The 18,554-nt window shown below is 42.9% G+C and overlaps 1 protein-coding gene across 6 annotated transcripts in view; it reads left to right on the forward strand.

Moving 5' to 3' along the window:
- The window catches only part of RBMS3 (RNA binding motif single stranded interacting protein 3), a 2,259,106-nt gene that overhangs the window by 1,866,567 nt on the left and 373,985 nt on the right, over window positions 1-18,554 (forward strand). For all 6 annotated transcript variants that reach the window (XM_069648793.1, XM_069648794.1, XM_069648792.1 and 3 more), the window contains exon 10: window positions 3,518-3,568. In XM_069648793.1, coding sequence (XP_069504894.1) covers window positions 3,518-3,568 — 51 coding nt within the window. The remainder of the gene's footprint in view (window positions 1-3,517; window positions 3,569-18,554) is intronic.

The following is an 18,554-nucleotide window of genomic DNA, read 5'->3' on the forward strand; positions in this document are numbered from 1 at the left end:
TGATTTTGCAGTTTTACCAGTGCACATTAAGGGCTGAAGACAAGGGAGAAGAGACAGACGATCTAAAGGCATGGTGCTTACGGATTGTGCAAGTGCACTGGTCACAGGGGGCGGGTCCAAGTGCACACAGTCGATGGAGACTGGGGTAAGTGCAGAGAGAGCCACTCTCATGGATTAATTCTCAAGTGCAGTGAGTTTGGGTGGGGTGTAGAGCCCGGAGGCAAGTGCAAAAGAGGACTGGCGGGGGTGCCGGGGACCTGTGAGACTCTGCGATACACCAGGCAGACAGTTGGCAAGCTTTATGCAAGGGAGGGAGAAGGGTAAGAGCAGCGAGCTAGGTTAGCAGGGAAGAGGGAGAGAGAAGGAAGAGTAGTGTAGCAGTATGGTATACAAAACTGTGTGAAACTCTTTCTAGATTTTTTATATAGTAGTGAGGTCTGTTCTGGGGGGCGGGGAAGCATTACATGATCACTTCTGTTTTTATTAGGCAATCAGTGATTTCAAATTGAGGTCTCCTAGACTAAAAATATTGAAACATTTTCCTAATATCGTGTGCACTCTTTTGACTCAACACATTTTCACAAGCACTTATACTGAGTATCCCATTTTTCGGCAGGCCTTTTGCAATTGTCATAGGCACCTGTTCTGACTACTGCAACTTGCATGTGCTCTTCCCTTTACCAGCAGTGGAAGAATCTGACTGTATCAGCATGTTCTGTATATATTCATGCAGCTCTCCCTCACTGTACAGTGCAACCCTTAAGCATTGTCAAATAGATTTGGCTGTCCCTCACAGACTTACAAAAACATCACTCTCTCTCTCACAACTCACCCTGGCTTTTCTTCACAGAGCAGCTGCTCCCTGAAAAACAGGAATGCCTCGCCTTCACAGAATATCCTTTCTCTGAACATGTATAACGGTGAATCCGTACTAAAAAGCTGCGCTAACACTTTGTGCACAACATGCAGATAATGGGCCTCATTACGAGGCTGGTGGGAAGGGGTTAACGGCACCGGTAAGGATGCCGGTGCTGTTAAACCCCTACCGCCGCATTCTGAGGTCCCTTAGCGGGTCCCACTAAGGCCGGCTGGTTTTAACAGCCACCCTTAGCGGGAACCGCTAAGGGACCAGGGAGCTAATAACAGGCCCGCTACTTGCGGGCCTGTTATTAGCTCCTTCCCCATTCCCATTGAGCCATATGGGGGCTCGAATGGGAATGGGGAATGGTTTCAGAATGGGGATTTACCAGGTCCTCCAAGGTTGGAATGACCCGGTAAATCCCCATTCCGACTACCCAGACCCGGTCACGACTTTGGAGGCAGCCATGGTGCTAATAGCATTGGAATTGCATTTCTTTTCCAAAGAAGCTAGTGTTTAAAATAAAAAAGAATGAATTCAAATGTTAACTGAAACAACCAAACTGTTTGTATAGAAACTGCAAAAAGAGCCTGCTCTTCGGAAAACAAAATATTTTCATGTAATCACTACTCTACTCAAGACCGACTTTAAGGAATTCAATCACAAAACAATGGTTTCAAAAACATGTGCCTTTTTTCAGAAAATTTGTACTAAACAGTTAAATAAATCACAAGTCAAAGGATCAAATTAGACATGATGAGGTGAAAAAATGCCTACTATGGACAATGTTATAGAATGACGTATAAATATCACAAAAACGAAGTGTGTCAGTCAGAAGCTCGCTGACTGAAGTCTGTCTCAATGAACCAGGCCCTCATAGATTTGTATTTGTATGAAAATAAGGTAAAGCAGAAGTAAACCAAAATAATCAGTTTTTCTTCAAATAAAATACTTCAACTACAAAATATGAAGAAACACAGGAAGCTTATCGGTCTGTTTCACTGTAACAGAAGGGCTGCAGGCATGAATGGTGTCCCCATTGTGTCATTGTATAAGTTGCCAGTATCCCAGAATTCAATATTATCATTGAGTATTATTTGAGCTGAGCCCAGAGATCAAATAGTCTTAGTTATGCAAGCAGCTTGAATTCTGGTTCAAATATTTCAAGTAATTGGAACATCAGCCTGAAATGACGATCCGTATTTAGTTTGATCATGCCGACAAAGGCATCGGGGCCAATCTGCTTAAAAAAAGTGGCTTCCCCGACGATTTGTGGTACCTTCAATATCACAATTATACTAAGTCCTTACAAAGGAATGAACGAAGTACACCTAAGACACAAGGTAATGGAGGGAGCCCAATACAATAGTCAATTATTGTCAGATCTGGGTGAAGATGGTGGAGTGTACACTGCACGTTTTAAATGTAATCTGTAATTAAAATACAATATATAATAAAAAGTCTATGAACAAATCCAACACTACTGGTATTTAAAGACTAATGTACTGCCAAATTTGTAAAATCACACATACTAATGCATGTGTCAGCAACTTTTATTTTCACAATGTTAAGATACAAAATACCAGGACACATACAATATGATACATGTATTGCAGCGGCAGAGCAGGAGGGTTGGAAGTCCAGCAGGATTTGAGGGAGGGGGGAGTGGTAATGTGTTGCCATCCATAGGATACGAATCCCATAACTTGTATCCTTCAACTGTGTGTTATTTTGTGTGCATTTATATACTGTTAGAAATATCATTAGAGTATTAGAATGTTGTGAAGTGATGTTTCCCAGAGGATTTAAGGGGACAGGTGGGCCTTGAGAGGTTTCTGAAAACTGGAAGGGTGGGTTCTCTTCACTCTGTTGCAAGTTGCTCTGGCGAGGTTGCAAAAGCATTATCCCCTTTATGGTATTTGGTAACAGGAAGTGTTTAAACGACAGTCTGTGTGCTAGATTATTGATTGAGGTTGGTTTTGTGGGGGGGTAGCTATCTTTTTGATGTATTGCAGGCCATCGATGTCGATGGCTGTGCATGTGCGATGGTGTATGAGTACGCGAGGGATGGTTAACAGTTTGATGCTGATTGGTGGAGACCCTTGTAGGTGTCACAATGGGTGTGATGTGGCCCCTCCCCTTGATCTGATTGATGATTGGACGTTTTTGAAGGCAGGTGATTTTCATTGGTAGTGAGTCCCTTTTCTCTTGCATGCCATATTGTGGCTTGATGGTTTTCCAGCAGGAATGGGGTAGATTTTGGGTTAGAAGTACACATTTACACAAATGCGATTTACAAACCTTTCAGTCATTGGCACTTGTATAAAGTAGGATGGGGTTAAGTGCTGTTTTCCTTTTTGTGAAACCCCTCCTGTATGTATCAGTCATTAGTTTACGGTATGCATATGCACAAATGGCATATGTCATACACAACATAGAGAAATAATAGAAGAGAAAAATGTCATCTGGGGTGCAATTTTGTGGAAAGTGACCATTTGGATTGCCCTTTTAAACTCAAAATGTCACTCATACCTAATCTGCCATGTGGTTATGAGAAAAGATTTGCAACTGACTGCTCCCTAGACCAGTGGTGTCCCTCTAGAGCTGTGTACTCGATGCAGTTTTCATTGTGATAACAAGATCCTTTCTGATTGGCAGGTCCAGAGCACGTCGTGGATGCCTCACCCGTCCTACGTAATGCAGCCAACGGTAAGTGCACCCACGCTCCCGTCACTGAGAGCGCCTCGAGATTCTCCTCTGCCTTCTTGGCACTCTAATTCTGCCTCTTCCAGTGCCCAGTGCCTTATTTTGTACATATCAATATCTTTTTGTAAATTGGATGAACTTGACAAATATATCACACTCTAAAGTGGCCTTGTGGCGTGCAGCAGAGATCAATACACACATATGCACGCATCCATGCACACTTTCTCTGGGGGAGCCTGCTGGTTCATGTTTGAATGAATGCAGGGCTGGTCAGGCTGCTACCAGTAACAGGCACCTGGAAGTCTGACATCTGAGGAGAGTGAATGACCGCCGTGACCAGGAGGTTGAATTGCTGAAATGTACCCACCGGGACAGTTGAAATTAGAGACTTTTACTCAGGCCAAATTTTTAATAACTGTGCGAAAATAAAGCCCTCCAAGAAACAAGAAGGCCTTAAAACATATGTTATAAACCAAGCATGCAAGTGAATAAATCCATGTCACCCCTTATTGCTTCAGACAGATGTTCCTAGTAGCGAGAGAACGAAAGCCCCGCTGTCTTAACTTCTCAGAAGAGTGCATTATTTAGGAAAGTTTCAAGTCTTCTTCTTTTTTGTATCTGTGTATTTAAAAAAGGCAGCAACACTGCCATTCCCTCTGTATCCCACTGTATCCCACGAAACCCCCAGCCATCCTATCTTTTCAGATCCGCCAGAGCACCCGCAAACCATGAAACTGGCAGTGGTGAGCAGTGTAAATCACAATAACGTAACATAACATAGCATGTATGCCACAATGGGAGTATGTATGTGAAGGCATTGCATTAAAAATGTACATTAACAAAAAAAATGTTATCCAAATACAGCAATTACAATTATAGTTGAGTAACGCCGAATCCAATAGAGATTAACAATTTCTGTAAAAAATAAAAATAAAAACGACAACTAAGCAGTGGATACATTTCAAAAAGAGAAAAAGAAAAAAACAAGTCCTTAAGATTGGATATAATATCAGAATGGACCCTCAATTGTGACTTAAACTGCTTCGAAAGCACATTTCCAGACAGGCATACAAACACTCTACGCCACCTACATACTATCTGACACTCAAGGAGAGCTATCCAGTGGAAGGCGACGGGTGGCGCCACTGAGTCACTGGGTTAAGTAGAATACCTAGAACACTACGGCCTCATTACACGGTAGGCGGTGGCTACCGGTAGCTACTAGCACCTTGGTCCATGCCGGTAAAATACCGGCACCACCTTGGAGGAAAGGGGAATTAACGCCCTATAACAAGGTTGGCGGGGCGGTAATTCCCGCTTCCCTCATTGCCCTTCCCCATTACCATTTTTGCCCCATAGGGCTCAATGGGAATGGGGAAGGCGCTAATCACGGTGCCGCAAATTGCGGTACCGTAATTAGCACCCTGGTCCCTTTGCGGGTTGGTTTTTAACGCCTGCTAAAAAGCAGTCGTTAAAGTACCAACCCGCAAGGGACCTCGTAGTAAGGCGGTAAGGGTTTACCGGTACCGGTGCCATTACCGGTACCGGTAAACCCTTACTGCACTACGTGTAATGAGGCCCTATTCTTCTTCCTTTACCAATTTAAGAGAGGGTTACATGGAATTCCTCAACTATGCATTCAGAAAACCCCGCTCCAAATGTTCTGTCTATTTGGCCACTGGGGACTTAGAAATATGAAATGGGGTGGTTAAGCCCCTCTGGCATCTATATTCCATTTCTGTCCCCTTCCCTTACATTTCCTTCTGGGTCCATATTCTGGGATGGCAGTAGGGGCCTTGAGGTACATGGAATATATTGGTCTCAATGCTTGTCGCTGCTTCCAGTGTCTGCCCCTCTTTCCACCACTCCTGCCAGTCCTCCCTCACAGACCTGTTGGCGGGATAAAAGGAGAGATAAGAAGTGAATTCCACTATCATCCCAAAGGTAAGTGAGGATAGACTGAGAAGGAGCCACCTACCTGAACGCTGAATATCTGGAAGGACTGGGGGAGAGTCAAAGATAAGCCAGAGGTATCAGCCGGTCATGAAAAAGGTACAGAAATGCTGATCCTGTGCATGATGGGCAGATGTCCGTTCTCTACTGATAATATGTAAACCCATTGGAGAATTAGTTCACAGGCCGCAAAAAGGGTTTTGATCAAAAGCAATCTGATTTAAGATGTTTAACTTGGGCATAGATATTGAGGGGTAGACAATAACAAGCCATAACAATTATACACACAACAAACATTCACCCAGTGGGTACCCAGAGCATTGAATGTCCTACCTCTTTACTTTACATCTGCTCTGCACCCGCCATCACCACTTTCTAAAGAGCCTCAAAACATAACTGTTTTCCCCTCACATAATCCAGTTCCTCCATCTCCCCTGCTTCCACTTGTCTATCGTAATCTTCTCATCCTATCCTGTCAACTTTTTGCAGCTTTGGAGACCTACTGGAGAAGGCGGGAGCTGAACAAAAAGTCAAATATAATACATAAAATAAGAAACATTATTTTTCCAATGAGTATCAAGGATATGATATTATAGGTTATTTATAACGCTCTTAATACCAAGAGGTTTCTAAGCACGGACCCAGGGATCGAATGTGGTGCTCCATGTCATCTTGCTTCCAAGGTGAGCACTTTGCCCCTGAGCTATCCTCTCAAGATAGGAGATTCTAATACAGTGTCAGGATTCTGCTTCCAGCTGCAGCCAGAAAGTCAGGCATGAATTTCTCTTCTGAAAATGGTCAGGATCCTGATTTCAGTAGGATTGCCTACTTGCCAATGCTAACAATGGAAAGCCTTATTACCGGGGTCAATCTGAAAGTGGATTGCTATGAGTCCATGTGATTAGCTCTGAGCCAGGCACACTAGGTTGAGGCTGTCACTATAATAACTATGCATGCCTGATCAGCTGCAAACACACAATAGCAGTAAGTATCCACACAATTGAATGCATTTCTCAAATGGGCATTCTACGAATCAGCACAATGGCAATAGCACATCTAGGTCAATTGACAGGTTCAAATCTTTAAACATCACTCGATACATTACAAACCTAACGTGTCACAGTAATTCGGGTTCACGTACTGATTTAGCATCTCAACCAAGGCCAACCCTTGTGTATAACCAACGAATTTGATAATGAATGCAATAATGCATGTATGTAGTGGTTGATGGTAGCATTCAGAATTATCTTTAAATCCTACTCAGTTCCCGTCCTCTGATAAGCACGTGTCTTGATCCCCAGTTTGCAGTTGTACTCGCTGAAAGATACCTCTTTCCATCATCTCATCAATGCTTTCAATTGACACTGGGTATATGCTCACAGTTCTCGATCTGATACCTTCTTGAATAGTCAATGGGTAAGTCTGCTCACCCAGCCGTCAACCTGCAATGGATTTAATTGTCTGCTGACTCATATTACACTTGCAAGATATGTGATCACCAGAGATCTCTAGTTGTGTGGGTTATGCATCCACTAACCATTGAGTTCCTGGAGACCTTGTTCTTCTTTTGGGAATTGCAATCTGTCGTATTTGTTTTCTCTCATAGAGGTGGCATTAGCCACTTGTATGCAAATGAAAGAAAATGCATTGATAATATATGCAGAAGCAGCTCCTTTTTCTGGTATTCATGGATGGATATAGAACAGGCATTTGTGTTTACAGGGTAATGGCTACTTGCAGCTATTTTATCATCCGTGTTATCTAAATCTGTGTCATTTTAAGGTGGCCTGAACTATTTCCAAAATCAATTCTTTGAAAGTTAATGGGTTAAATGCAGCTATTGAGTTGCTTCTGATATCCTAAAAATGTCTTAACCAGGTGTGACATTTAGCAGTTTGTTTTTATTAGCAATACAGAAGAAACATTGGGTTATGTGACACTAAAAAGAATGAATTTGGCTTTTTGCCACTGCATTGCCAGAGTGCTTATTTTTTTTTCTGTACAGCCATTCAAACACACAATGGGCTTCATTACGACCATGGAGGAAACAATGTCGCTTTTTGCAGCAAGGCTTCCCCCATTCCGGGTACCGGGTCCGGTTTCCCTGAATGGGCCATTCCGATCTTGGAGGACCCAGTATTTCCCCATTCAGGGAAAACGCACAGGTACATCCCCACTCCCATTTCAGCCCCCATAGGGCTCAATGGGAATGGGGATGATGCTAACAACGGGCCCATTAATTACAGGCCCGTTGTTAGCATCCTGGTCTGCTCACGGGACCCGCTAAGGACTCCTGGTTTTAGCAGGCGTCCTTAGCGGGTCCCGTGAGCAGACCTCGTAATGAGGCGGTAGGGTGTTAACAGGGCCAGCAGCTCTACCGGCCCCGTTAACCCCCTACCGCCAGGGTCGTAATGAGGCCCAATGTCCAATGTGTTTTTCCTTGTTTGAATTGAGCAGCAACACAACTGGAAAGACATTCTCAGTAGTGGGTGCTGGTGCCCAGTCTTGACACCCATTATGATGCAGAAGCCGGAACTCTGAGTGATCAGTGCGCGTACCAGATGTCCAAGCCCAAAAATACGAGCTATTAAAGAATCGCCATGAAAATAAATAGATCTGCTGCATGAGGGGAGGAGTCTGCTTATGATGACTCAAGGAGGCAAAGTAGACCAAAGATGAGTGAGGAAGCCTAAGACACAGAAGGTCAGGAGCAGTGCATGGATAGGAAGCCACTGGGTGTGGTTTTCAGAGATCTAGGCAGATACCAGGATTCTCTGAATCCTGACTTCACAGAGATCATCTGCCAAAATTCAAGGATCCTGATTGGCTGCTTGAATACAAATATCTCATGATGTGGGTACTAATTACAGGCACAGGGTTTTCTCTGGTGTTTCACCCCAGCTCAGCTCCTTCAGCAAAACCTGACCCCTGACACCACTTTTATGATCGCTCCATTTTGATAAAAGATGCTTGCCTTATTACCATATCCAACTGTTGCTATCAAGGACTGTACAACACCCAGCCTGCCTGTGAAAAACGGGTGGATTGTGTGGGCTTCAGCAGCTAAAACAACACCTTCTCACTTGGGTCTCTGAATTCCTCGATAGGAAACTCTTGATTCACCCGCGGCTATGATGTCGCTGACAACCGCCATGTTGGAAATCTTCTTTGATGTAGAGAACTATCTGCAAGTCTATATGCTGCTGTGAGCTAGGCAGCCATATTGGATTGAGTCTATCGGATACGTTTAGCCCGCTATCGCTGCACAAGTGCCAAGGCTATTTCTTTGAAAGTTGCACCCAGACCCTTGATTGTCATCCTTGTCCTGTACCTTAACGTCGACTTATCGACCACACTTAAGAAGCAAAAGTCCCTGTGCTAAGATAAGATATTGAATTAACACATTCATAACGAAAGACCGACCACGTGTTGCATTTCTCTGCCTTTGTATTATGTGTGTGCATACTACCCTGTGACGTCTCACAGGATGCTGTGGTAGACTTGGCGGTGCCAGCTGCCATCTCCCGTCTCCAGATAGCCTTGCCTCTGAATGTCATAGAATGTCGCTCAGCCTTCTGAATACAACAGATGAATGAACAAGTAGCTCAAACTGTGACGGGCTCGGCTCCAAGCTGCTTCAAAGGCCATCTAAAAAAATCAGACAGCTCTGGAGCTGCAGTTAAAGGTCAGAGCCAGGGAGCAGGGCAAGAAATAGAGGTGAGCCACAAAGGAAGGTAATGACTCACCTTGCCATATTTTTTTAAATTATAAAATACATGAATACGTTTGGTGGCTTTTATAGCGCCTAAGTCACTGGAAATCCAGTTTCTTCGCACTTGGTAAATTATTTATTGCTGACATTGTTACCCAGAATGTGCTACTCAATTTATCAACCTGGGAAAGTTGGGTGGGGTGTAGTGCTGAGTTGACCCACAAAATGGCGACTGATGGCATAGGCCGTTCAGCTATGCACTCGGCTGTATTAATCTGGCTTTGACCAAAACATCTTCTGAATAAATGTAAATATTTCCTACAGCAAAATTATCCCTGTTAAATCTTCCCGAAGTGTCATAACCGGATTAAAGAGTCTGGTGTTGATTGAGAACAGGAACTCTTTAAATGTGCATTTTGGTCGTTCTTTTTTTGGATAATTGTTGAAATACAGAATATTATGGAATTAAACATGGATGAATAGTTTAAGATATACAAGCAGTGTTGCGCTCTGTAATTAATGTCATTAGCTATTTTTGAATAATGGATACATTTGCAAGATGGAATCTTAAATCTAGGTGTGTTTTCCTCATTGTCTGGCATTTTTGTAAAACCTCTGTCTTTCTCCCACTATCTTGGAACCTCAAAGCTGGGTGTGTTCTCCTCATTGTCTGCCATTTTTGTAAAACCCAGGCCTTTCTCCCACTGTCCAGGAATCTCAAAGCTGGGTGTGTTCTCCTCATTGTCTGCCATTTTTGTGAAACCTAGGCCTTTCTCCCACTGTCCAGGAATCTCAAAGCTGGGTGTGTTCTCCTCATTGTCTGCCATTTTTGTGAAACCTAGGCCTTTTTCCCACTATCTAGGAATCTCATAGCTGGGTGTGTTCTCCTCATTGTCTGCCATTTTGGTCCCACTATCTAGGAATCTTAAAATTAGGCTTGATTAATCTTACCTAACCGGAGGGTGGGGGGGCGGCTACTCCGACCACACATGTCCACATACCTGCTAGTCCAGAGTGGAAACCAAGGTAGGTAAGGACACCTCATTGGATGAGCAGGGGGGCCATAATCCTATAACATAACCATCGTCAATCCCAGGATGCGGGGAACATGCCTCCATCAACCAGGTACACATACCACTACAGTACTACAGAGGAAAACTGCAGCTCCACAATGTGCCTGCCAACAAGACAGCCAAACAACAATACCAAAGGCAGAGTATAATCATAGATGTTAAGCACAGAAACTCACAAAACCACTTCTCTGCACACAATCCACACAGACATCACCACATTGCAACAACATGCAAACAATACAATACATAATCCAGCATAACAGCGCATGGGAATACGCACCGACCCGAAAACCACACTTACACTCAGCAAACTGTGCAAACCGAACTGAAGCTGCCAACAGGATATCACAACTCTCACTCTCCTATTCCCACTACACCCTCCTTTTCAGATCTCTCAGAGCGCCTGAGGACCACTCCGGTGGGGATGGCGCATGGTACAAGTACCTTTAACATTAACATCTCAAAGTGAAATGTGAAGCTCGTGAACCCCATCAGCCAAATATCTGGTGAACAGCTGCCAGCTCAGCGTAAAAGAATAATAGTTGCAGGTCCCAGTTAGTAGAGTAAAGATTTCCATGTTAGCTTAGCTGAATAACTCTTTTTTTTTTAAACTTGTTTTTATTGATTTTAGAATTATATCATAGAGCAATATTGCCATGGAACCCCCCATCCCCCACCCTCACCCACGTCCCCAATGCCGGAAGGGGCCACAAAGCATCTGTTGTGTCTTCCAGCCAGAATCTATTTAAATTAGTTGAAGAGATCGAGGATCCTGATCTTGTGTGGACACCATTCTTCCATATAGTCATTCTGCAGAAATGTGAGGGCCGTAACCCAGTCAGTTTTACATTTGTGTTGCCCCCCTGTATGTTTTAAGTGATACGTTCCATCGCTATGAATGACCACACTCTTTGTATTCACTCGTATATTTTCGGTGGGGATCTCCGTTTCCATTTTTGGGCAATTGCTAGCCAAGCCACTATTAGAAGCCCCATAAAGTTCTGTTTATGTGGTTTCATCATAGGCTCCTCTCATGGATCCCAGAGTCCACATAGCCGTACCCCTTCCTCTAGGTTTCCCACCCCTGTGAACATCTGTTGCAGGTGTGATTTACGTGCCCCCAAAACTGCTGAATCTCCAGGCGGTCCCACCAGATGTGCCTCCAATAATTTCCCCACAGTCTCTCCAGCACAGGCGCAAAGTTTGGGGGTACATTGTGTGCAAACGCTCTGGGGATTAGTGCAACTGTATTAAGATCTTTTTCCACATCTCTCTGGTCTGGATCACCCTAGCGAGTTTGGGAATTGCCTTCCATATATATTCCCAGTGTTCATTGGGAATTTCGCCCCATAAGGTTTTTTCCCACCTCTTCATGTATAGCCATGTGACTTCTTCCGTATGCGTGTTCAGGAATGTATATGTGTCAGAGACAATTTCTTTGCACCTGAGTGGGTCGTGAGATAGGATTCAAATGGGGTCAGTTCCCTAGTTACGGCTTGTTTGATCTTCGAGGACAGCCAATGAGTAAGTTGGTCTTATTTGTACTTGTGTTTACCTGTCAGATCTATCTGAGCCACACACTCTTCACAGAATGTGATCTCTTTTTCATGGAACATGTCTCCTATCTTAATGCAGCCCACCTCTTCCCATTTCCTGTATGCACCCCTTTCCAGCACCAGTGGAATTTCTGGGTTTCGGAACATTGGCATGAAGGGGGACAGAGTTTGTGTCAGGGTTCCCTCTTTTGTGGCTTTATCGCAGACTTCTAACGTCGCTCTCATCATTTCGCTTATTTGTATATTCAGATGTCTATGGTCTTTCCCTTTCCAGATCAGTGGGTGGTCATTACTGCCTTATCCTGCGCTACCCACATTTTCTGTGAGAACCCTGTGATCCACTCTTTCAGTACCCATAGTTGCGCTGCTTCATAGTACTTGTAGAAGTGAGGGAGGGCACAACCCCCCTTATAAGTCGGCACAGTGAGTACTGCTCTGGTGACTCTGGGGGTCTTTTTCCATAAGACCATAATTATTTTGGAGAGAGATTTAAACTAAGATGCAGGAATTTTCTATCGGTTTAGTTTGGAAGAGATACAGCAGTCGGGGGAGAATGGTTATTTTAACCGAGGGCATCCTACCCGACCATGAGATCGACATGGGGTTCCATCTCTCTACGTCTCGTCTGATCTTTCTGAGCTGTTGCAGGTAATTCTCTTTATATAACCTACCTGTTCTGTTGGTCAGGATTATACCCAGATATTTCCCCCCTGTGTCCGCTACCTTCAACTGAAGCGCGGAGTCCTGTTGTTGCAGTGCTCCCCTATCTCCCGCCAATATCAACACTTCTGACTTTTGCCTATAGATCTTGAGACCTGACAGAGCTCCAAATGTTTCTATCTCTCTCAGGAAGAATGGGATGGACTTGTCTGGGTCTGCCAAAGTAACCAAAATGTCGTCTGCACATGCCACCACTTTTTGCGGACAACCTGCCATATTGATTCCTCTTATTGACGGTGATTCCCTTATTCGCGCTAGAAGGGGTTCTAAATAGATTGTGTAAAAGAACGGGGAGAGAGGGCATCCTGGTTTGGTCCCTCTCTCGATTTGAACTCTATCTGTTATCCCTTTGTTAACCGCTATGCGGATACTTGGGGATACATAGTTGGCTCGTATCATGTCTAAAAATGGTTCACCCATACCCATATGCCTCAGAATGCAGAAGAGAAATGACCACTGGACGCAGTCAAACACCTTTTTCCGTGTCGAATGTGAGGAAGACTGCCGGGGATGGGGTGATCCCTACTTTTTCCACCAGATGGATTATTCTCCTTATATTATCGTGTGTTTGTCAGTTAGGGACGAAACCTGACAGGTCTTGGTGTATTAGCTTCGGGAGGACCTGTGACAGTCTGTTGTCCAGTGTTTTTATATAAATTTAGCATCTAAACTGATTAATGTTATCGGGCGATACGAACCGGGAAGCTCTAGATTTTTGCCAGGTTTATGGAAGACTAAAACATTTGCCTCATTCATGGACAGGGTTGTATTGCCCATGTCTTTGAAGGTGTTTAATAGCTCTCTAAGGATGGGAGTTACGATGTCTGAATATGTCTTGTAAAAGAGTGCTGTGAAACCATCTTGGCCGGGGGCTTTATTCTTGTGTAGTGCTAGGATTGGCTTTTTAACCTCGTGCTCGGTTATCACCCCGTCCAGTTAATGCTTTTCTTCCTCTGAAATCGAAGTAGCTTTTATGTATGCATCTTGGACTTGCCCATTGGGATGTTCTGATGAGTATAATTTTTCATAGTATTCTCTGATCGTGTTCCCGATTTCATCTGTACCGTTTAGTGCTTTCCCTTTACTTTCTGTCTTCTTTTGTATTGTTTGCCTGCTTTGTTTCGCTTTTAGTTGCCATGCAAGAAGTTTGTCCTCTTTATTTGCCGTAGAGTAATGCCAAGGTTTCAAATGGAGAAGCTGTTTCTCTGCCATTTTTGTGCAAAGGGTTTCTAATTGGCCTTGGAAATGCCTTAACGATTTCTTTAATTTGAACAAGGGCTTCTGCACCATCTCCATCTGAATCGCTTTCAGTTTCCCCTCCAGGTCAGCTTCCCATTGGAGAGTCTGCTTTCATATCCTTGAGTGCTATGATTTGCCCCCAGGCTACTGCTTTAGAAGCTTTCAAGAGTGCCTCCCTGGATGTTTTGAGTGAAGTATTCTATGATGGCTGCCCTGGCCATTTTCCCCAGAACCGGGTCCAGTATAATGTCTGGTGGGAGCGTCCATTGGCAGAAGCGTGAATTACACAGCAAAAGCGACAGATCTACCTAGAGGGGAGCGTGGTCGGATAATGAAATCGCTCTGATATCCGTTTGTAGGATCTTCCCCATAAGCCCGGCTGCAACCCATATATAATTTTTTCTCGACATCAGGTTGTGTAAATGTGAGAAATGGGTATATCCATTTTGTTGGCCGTTTATCCCTCGCTATGCATCCCCCAACGAGAGGGTTTGCATGTTCTTGTGCAATGCTTTCAATGGCGCTACCTGTCCCTGTGCACTAGTGCCGGATCTGTCTATGTAGAGGTGTCATGCCCATTACCACCTCTCCTGTGGCGAACCTTTCTAGTTTATCCAGGGTGTCCCTCAGGAAATCATCCTGCCCCGTATCAGGGGTGTATATTGAAACTAGTGTCACTGGGGAACCTTCTATGCGGACATTTGCAAATATGAATCTCCCATGCTTATCAGTTTGTGTGTTGTATATTTGGAGTTGTTATGTGTTCTGGAAGACTATGAGAACCCCTGCCTTTTTAACTTGCTCATTGGCTTCAATGATCTGGTTGTACCCTGTAAGGTGTGTTTTCCATTTGGTTTATGTCCCTTATGTGGGTCTCTTGTAACATTTCTACATCGAATTTGCCATTATGGAGGAATAGTTCCACTTTTTTCTTTACTCACGGGGGAGTTCAGCCCCTGAATGTTATACGTTAGAATGTTTACCCCCTTCATTTTGATTTCTGACTCTTGCCACCTCTTGTCTCCTGTCTCCGTTTCACCACAAATATGCAGATTCTTTCTTGGGATAATTGTGTAAATGTATCTCCCCTACACCTGCCATTTTGTCGCTTCATTTTGCTTTGCCTTTCTCCAGGTTAAAATTGAATTTGACAAATTGTCCATTAAATCCATTCATTCCCCACCCCTTTTTTATTGTACTTTACAGTGAAAGGCAGAAAAAACTAGCATCGTGTTTGAGCCACGGAAGTCGGAAATGTTCAAGGGATAAAAGACTGAAGGTTATTTTGGAAAATAATCTTCAGTCTTTTCTCCCTCAAACATTTCCATCTCAGGCTTTCAATCCCGATTTTTTGTTAGGCACAGCGTCTCACGATTGGGCTTCGAGGCGCTTGGCTCGATGATGCGCATGAATTAGTGATATTGTTATTTGAATCCCTAGGTGAGAAGCCATGATTCTTGACCCAATGACATTGAACCATGTTGCTGATGTCCAGAAGAGGTTGGGTGAGGGTGTTCTAGGAACACACACACCTGTTACCGCAAATCTTCAGCCTCTCATGGTGGTGGGTTTATAGCTGGGAGATTTTGATACGTTCGTGTTGGGGTTCTCGTCACATAACCTTTGTACTGAGTACTATTTTAAACATATTCATTTCTACTATTCATTTTCATCCTAAACTATGCTTAAAGCAATTAACATAGGAATTATTCTATTATATGTTATGCCATTTTATATTATATTGCTATTTCCGGGAGGATAGCTCAGGGAAGCAAGGCATCACAGGACAACGCAGGTTCAAATCCCGGTCCCTGCACTTAGAAACGTGTCTCCGGGATGAAGTAGGTTATACAAAATGTATTAATTAATTATCTTACCAGGCTTTTTTTTACAGGTGGGACTTCTCATGACTTTCCTTCCTGTTTCACAAACCAATATTTCGTACCCACTATTCAAAATCAAAGCTTCATATGCTTGGCTGTAAATGCTTGCATTTAAATTGTGCATTAGGCTGTTAGTCATACGTATTTTGAAATGACGGTTGGGAATAGATGGCTGATTTTTATAAATATGGTGCAACTGGTAGTGAAGTGTGTGGAACTACCACCACTACTGGCAGTACAACTGCCGGCAATATTACTACTATCACAAGTGATACTACTGCTATTATTATATTCCTCTAACACTACTACCACCCCTACTGCTGCTGCTACTATTACTTCTACTACTATATGTACTACTGATAATATTACTACTATCACAAGTGCTACTACTACTACTATTATACTACCACTAAAACTACTATGACCACTACTGCTGCTGCTATGACTACTTCTACTACTGCTATTACTATATGTACTACTGATAATATTACTACTATCACAAGTGCTACTACTACTACTATTATACTACCACTAAAACTACTATGACCACTACTGCTGCTGCTATGACTACTTCTACTACTGCTATTACTATATGTACTACTGATAATATTACTACTATCACACATGCTACTACTACTCTTATACTACCACTAACACTTGTACCACCACTACTACTGCTACTACTATATGTATTGGGTATAAACACTTTTGTGGTATTGCGCTTGTCCAACAAATACATTATCACACATATTGATTTTTGGTCATTCACATATACAAGTGATCTCCATTTAATGGTTGCTGAGTTCTGGAAATATGCCAACACGTGTTTCGAGCCTGGGTTGTTTTCAAGGCATTAAATTACATTAGCTCATCAATTTTAAGTCTCCCTTATAGATTCCTGCATTTGAATCTCCTGCATTTCAAAATGGTGTGTCAAAACGTATCATTAGTTGGAACTTTTCTTAAATAGTCTTCGATTTCTATTGGATTAATATCAGCGTGTGTGCCATTTATAAATCTGCCAAACAGAGTTTTAGTCCTGGTCGTGTCTGCGTTCCTCGTGGTAATCTCTATGTACCACTGGTAATATTATTATGAATACTGCTATTATACTACCACTAACACTACTACCACCTCTACTGCTGCTCTTCTACTACTACTTATAAATGTACCAAAGCTAATATTACTACTATCACAAGTGCTACTTCTGTTACTACTACTATTATACTACTGCTACTGCTACTGCTACTACTATATGAACTACTGATAATATTACTACTATCACAAGTGCTACTACTAGTATTATACTACCACTAACACCACTACCACCACTACTGCTGCTACTTCTACTACTACTTCTTTATGTACTACAACTAATATCACTACTATCACAAGTGCTACAGCTGCTACTACTACTACTTCTACTATATACCACCACCACTACTACTACTACCACTATTACTATTACCACTCAGGGGTCAAAATCCAGATTGGATAAGTAAGAGCTAAAAGCAGCTTCTGAGTATACAGCATTAACCAGTGACCAGGAGCTAACGAGGAGTTAGTGCAAAGCTTTCCGCAAATCTAACTTCATCGTAAAAAGGCAAACTTATCATTGTGTCTATTATGTATGAACCCTTATGTTTTAAAAGTTGTAGAGATGTGCCCTATTACTACGGTGACTGGTACAACTATACTATAAGTGACTCTACTACTGCTACTGCTATTATTACTATTACTACTTTGCTACTACTACAACTGCTACTAGTACCGGTACTACTACTACCTGACAATTTAAGACAAACATAAAATAACACAGCAATCGAGTATTAAAACAAGACCAACTGGAAATCCATCACACAGACTAAAGTTCAAAGAGCACAATAAAAGAGAAGTCAAATACAATGTATGTTATGAGTCCAGTGGGGAGAATAAAATTGCAGCCCACTGGCTCTTAGTGACATCAATTATCAGTTTCTGTACATTTATTTTGGTCTATTCATAATGTTAATGATTAATGTCCATATGCTGGTTCTGGCCAATAGAGGACTGTTTTTCCTCTCTGAGTAACAGTCCATTTCTTTCTTGAAAGCCAGGCTCTGTGGACATATTGAGCAACTCAATGTACAATGTATGGATTTTGGGTTCCTTTACATAGTTCCAGTGCCTCATTGATTGAGCGGATATCGGTTTCCCTAAGGAAGGGCTGTGGGTATCTCAATAGCAAAACCATTGAGGCACTACACAAACACAGAAAGTGTGTGACTGCTTATTCACCCAAACTGCAAACAGGACACATTATTGAGCCTCCCCCAGCCCATCAATATCTTAGGGAGGTTATCTGCAAGATCCCAAATCTCAGTCTAACATGGAGAGATTTTGAATATGGGGGAGTGTGAAGGCATCATGAAGCAAGACACAGACAACAGATTCAAAGTTCAAACAAAAGTAATATGTTAACTTAAATCTCGGGATGTTTGAAGGCCTAACTTGCCCTATGCTAAGGTCTGATTCCCCTTCCTAGCAAAACTAAGGAAAGTCTGAGTCAATAAGTCCAACTTAAAAGTCTGTCTGTATCCAAACCCTATACTTGCCTACACAATTAAAACTAAACAATGTGTCGGGATGTCAATAATAAAAGAAACAGTGTTCAAAATAAAGTTCCGAGCTTCTTCCAGTTCTGGATTTACTTTGCAGCTCCCCTTCCCAAGTTCAAGACAGTTCCACAAAGTCTCAGGGTCCCCTTCCCCAGGAACACAACCCTGTACCAAAATGGCCTCATGAGTGTGTTAAGGTCTCACCAAACTGTACAAAGTCTCAGGTTTCCCTTCCCCAAGACTTCAGCTATTAGGG

The sequence above is a fragment of the Ambystoma mexicanum genome, chromosome 2q, assembly GCF_040938575.1.
Source record: "Ambystoma mexicanum isolate Mex_15411 chromosome 2q, UKY_AmexF1_1, whole genome shotgun sequence".
In the NCBI taxonomy this organism is placed as follows: domain Eukaryota; kingdom Metazoa; phylum Chordata; class Amphibia; order Caudata; family Ambystomatidae; genus Ambystoma; species Ambystoma mexicanum.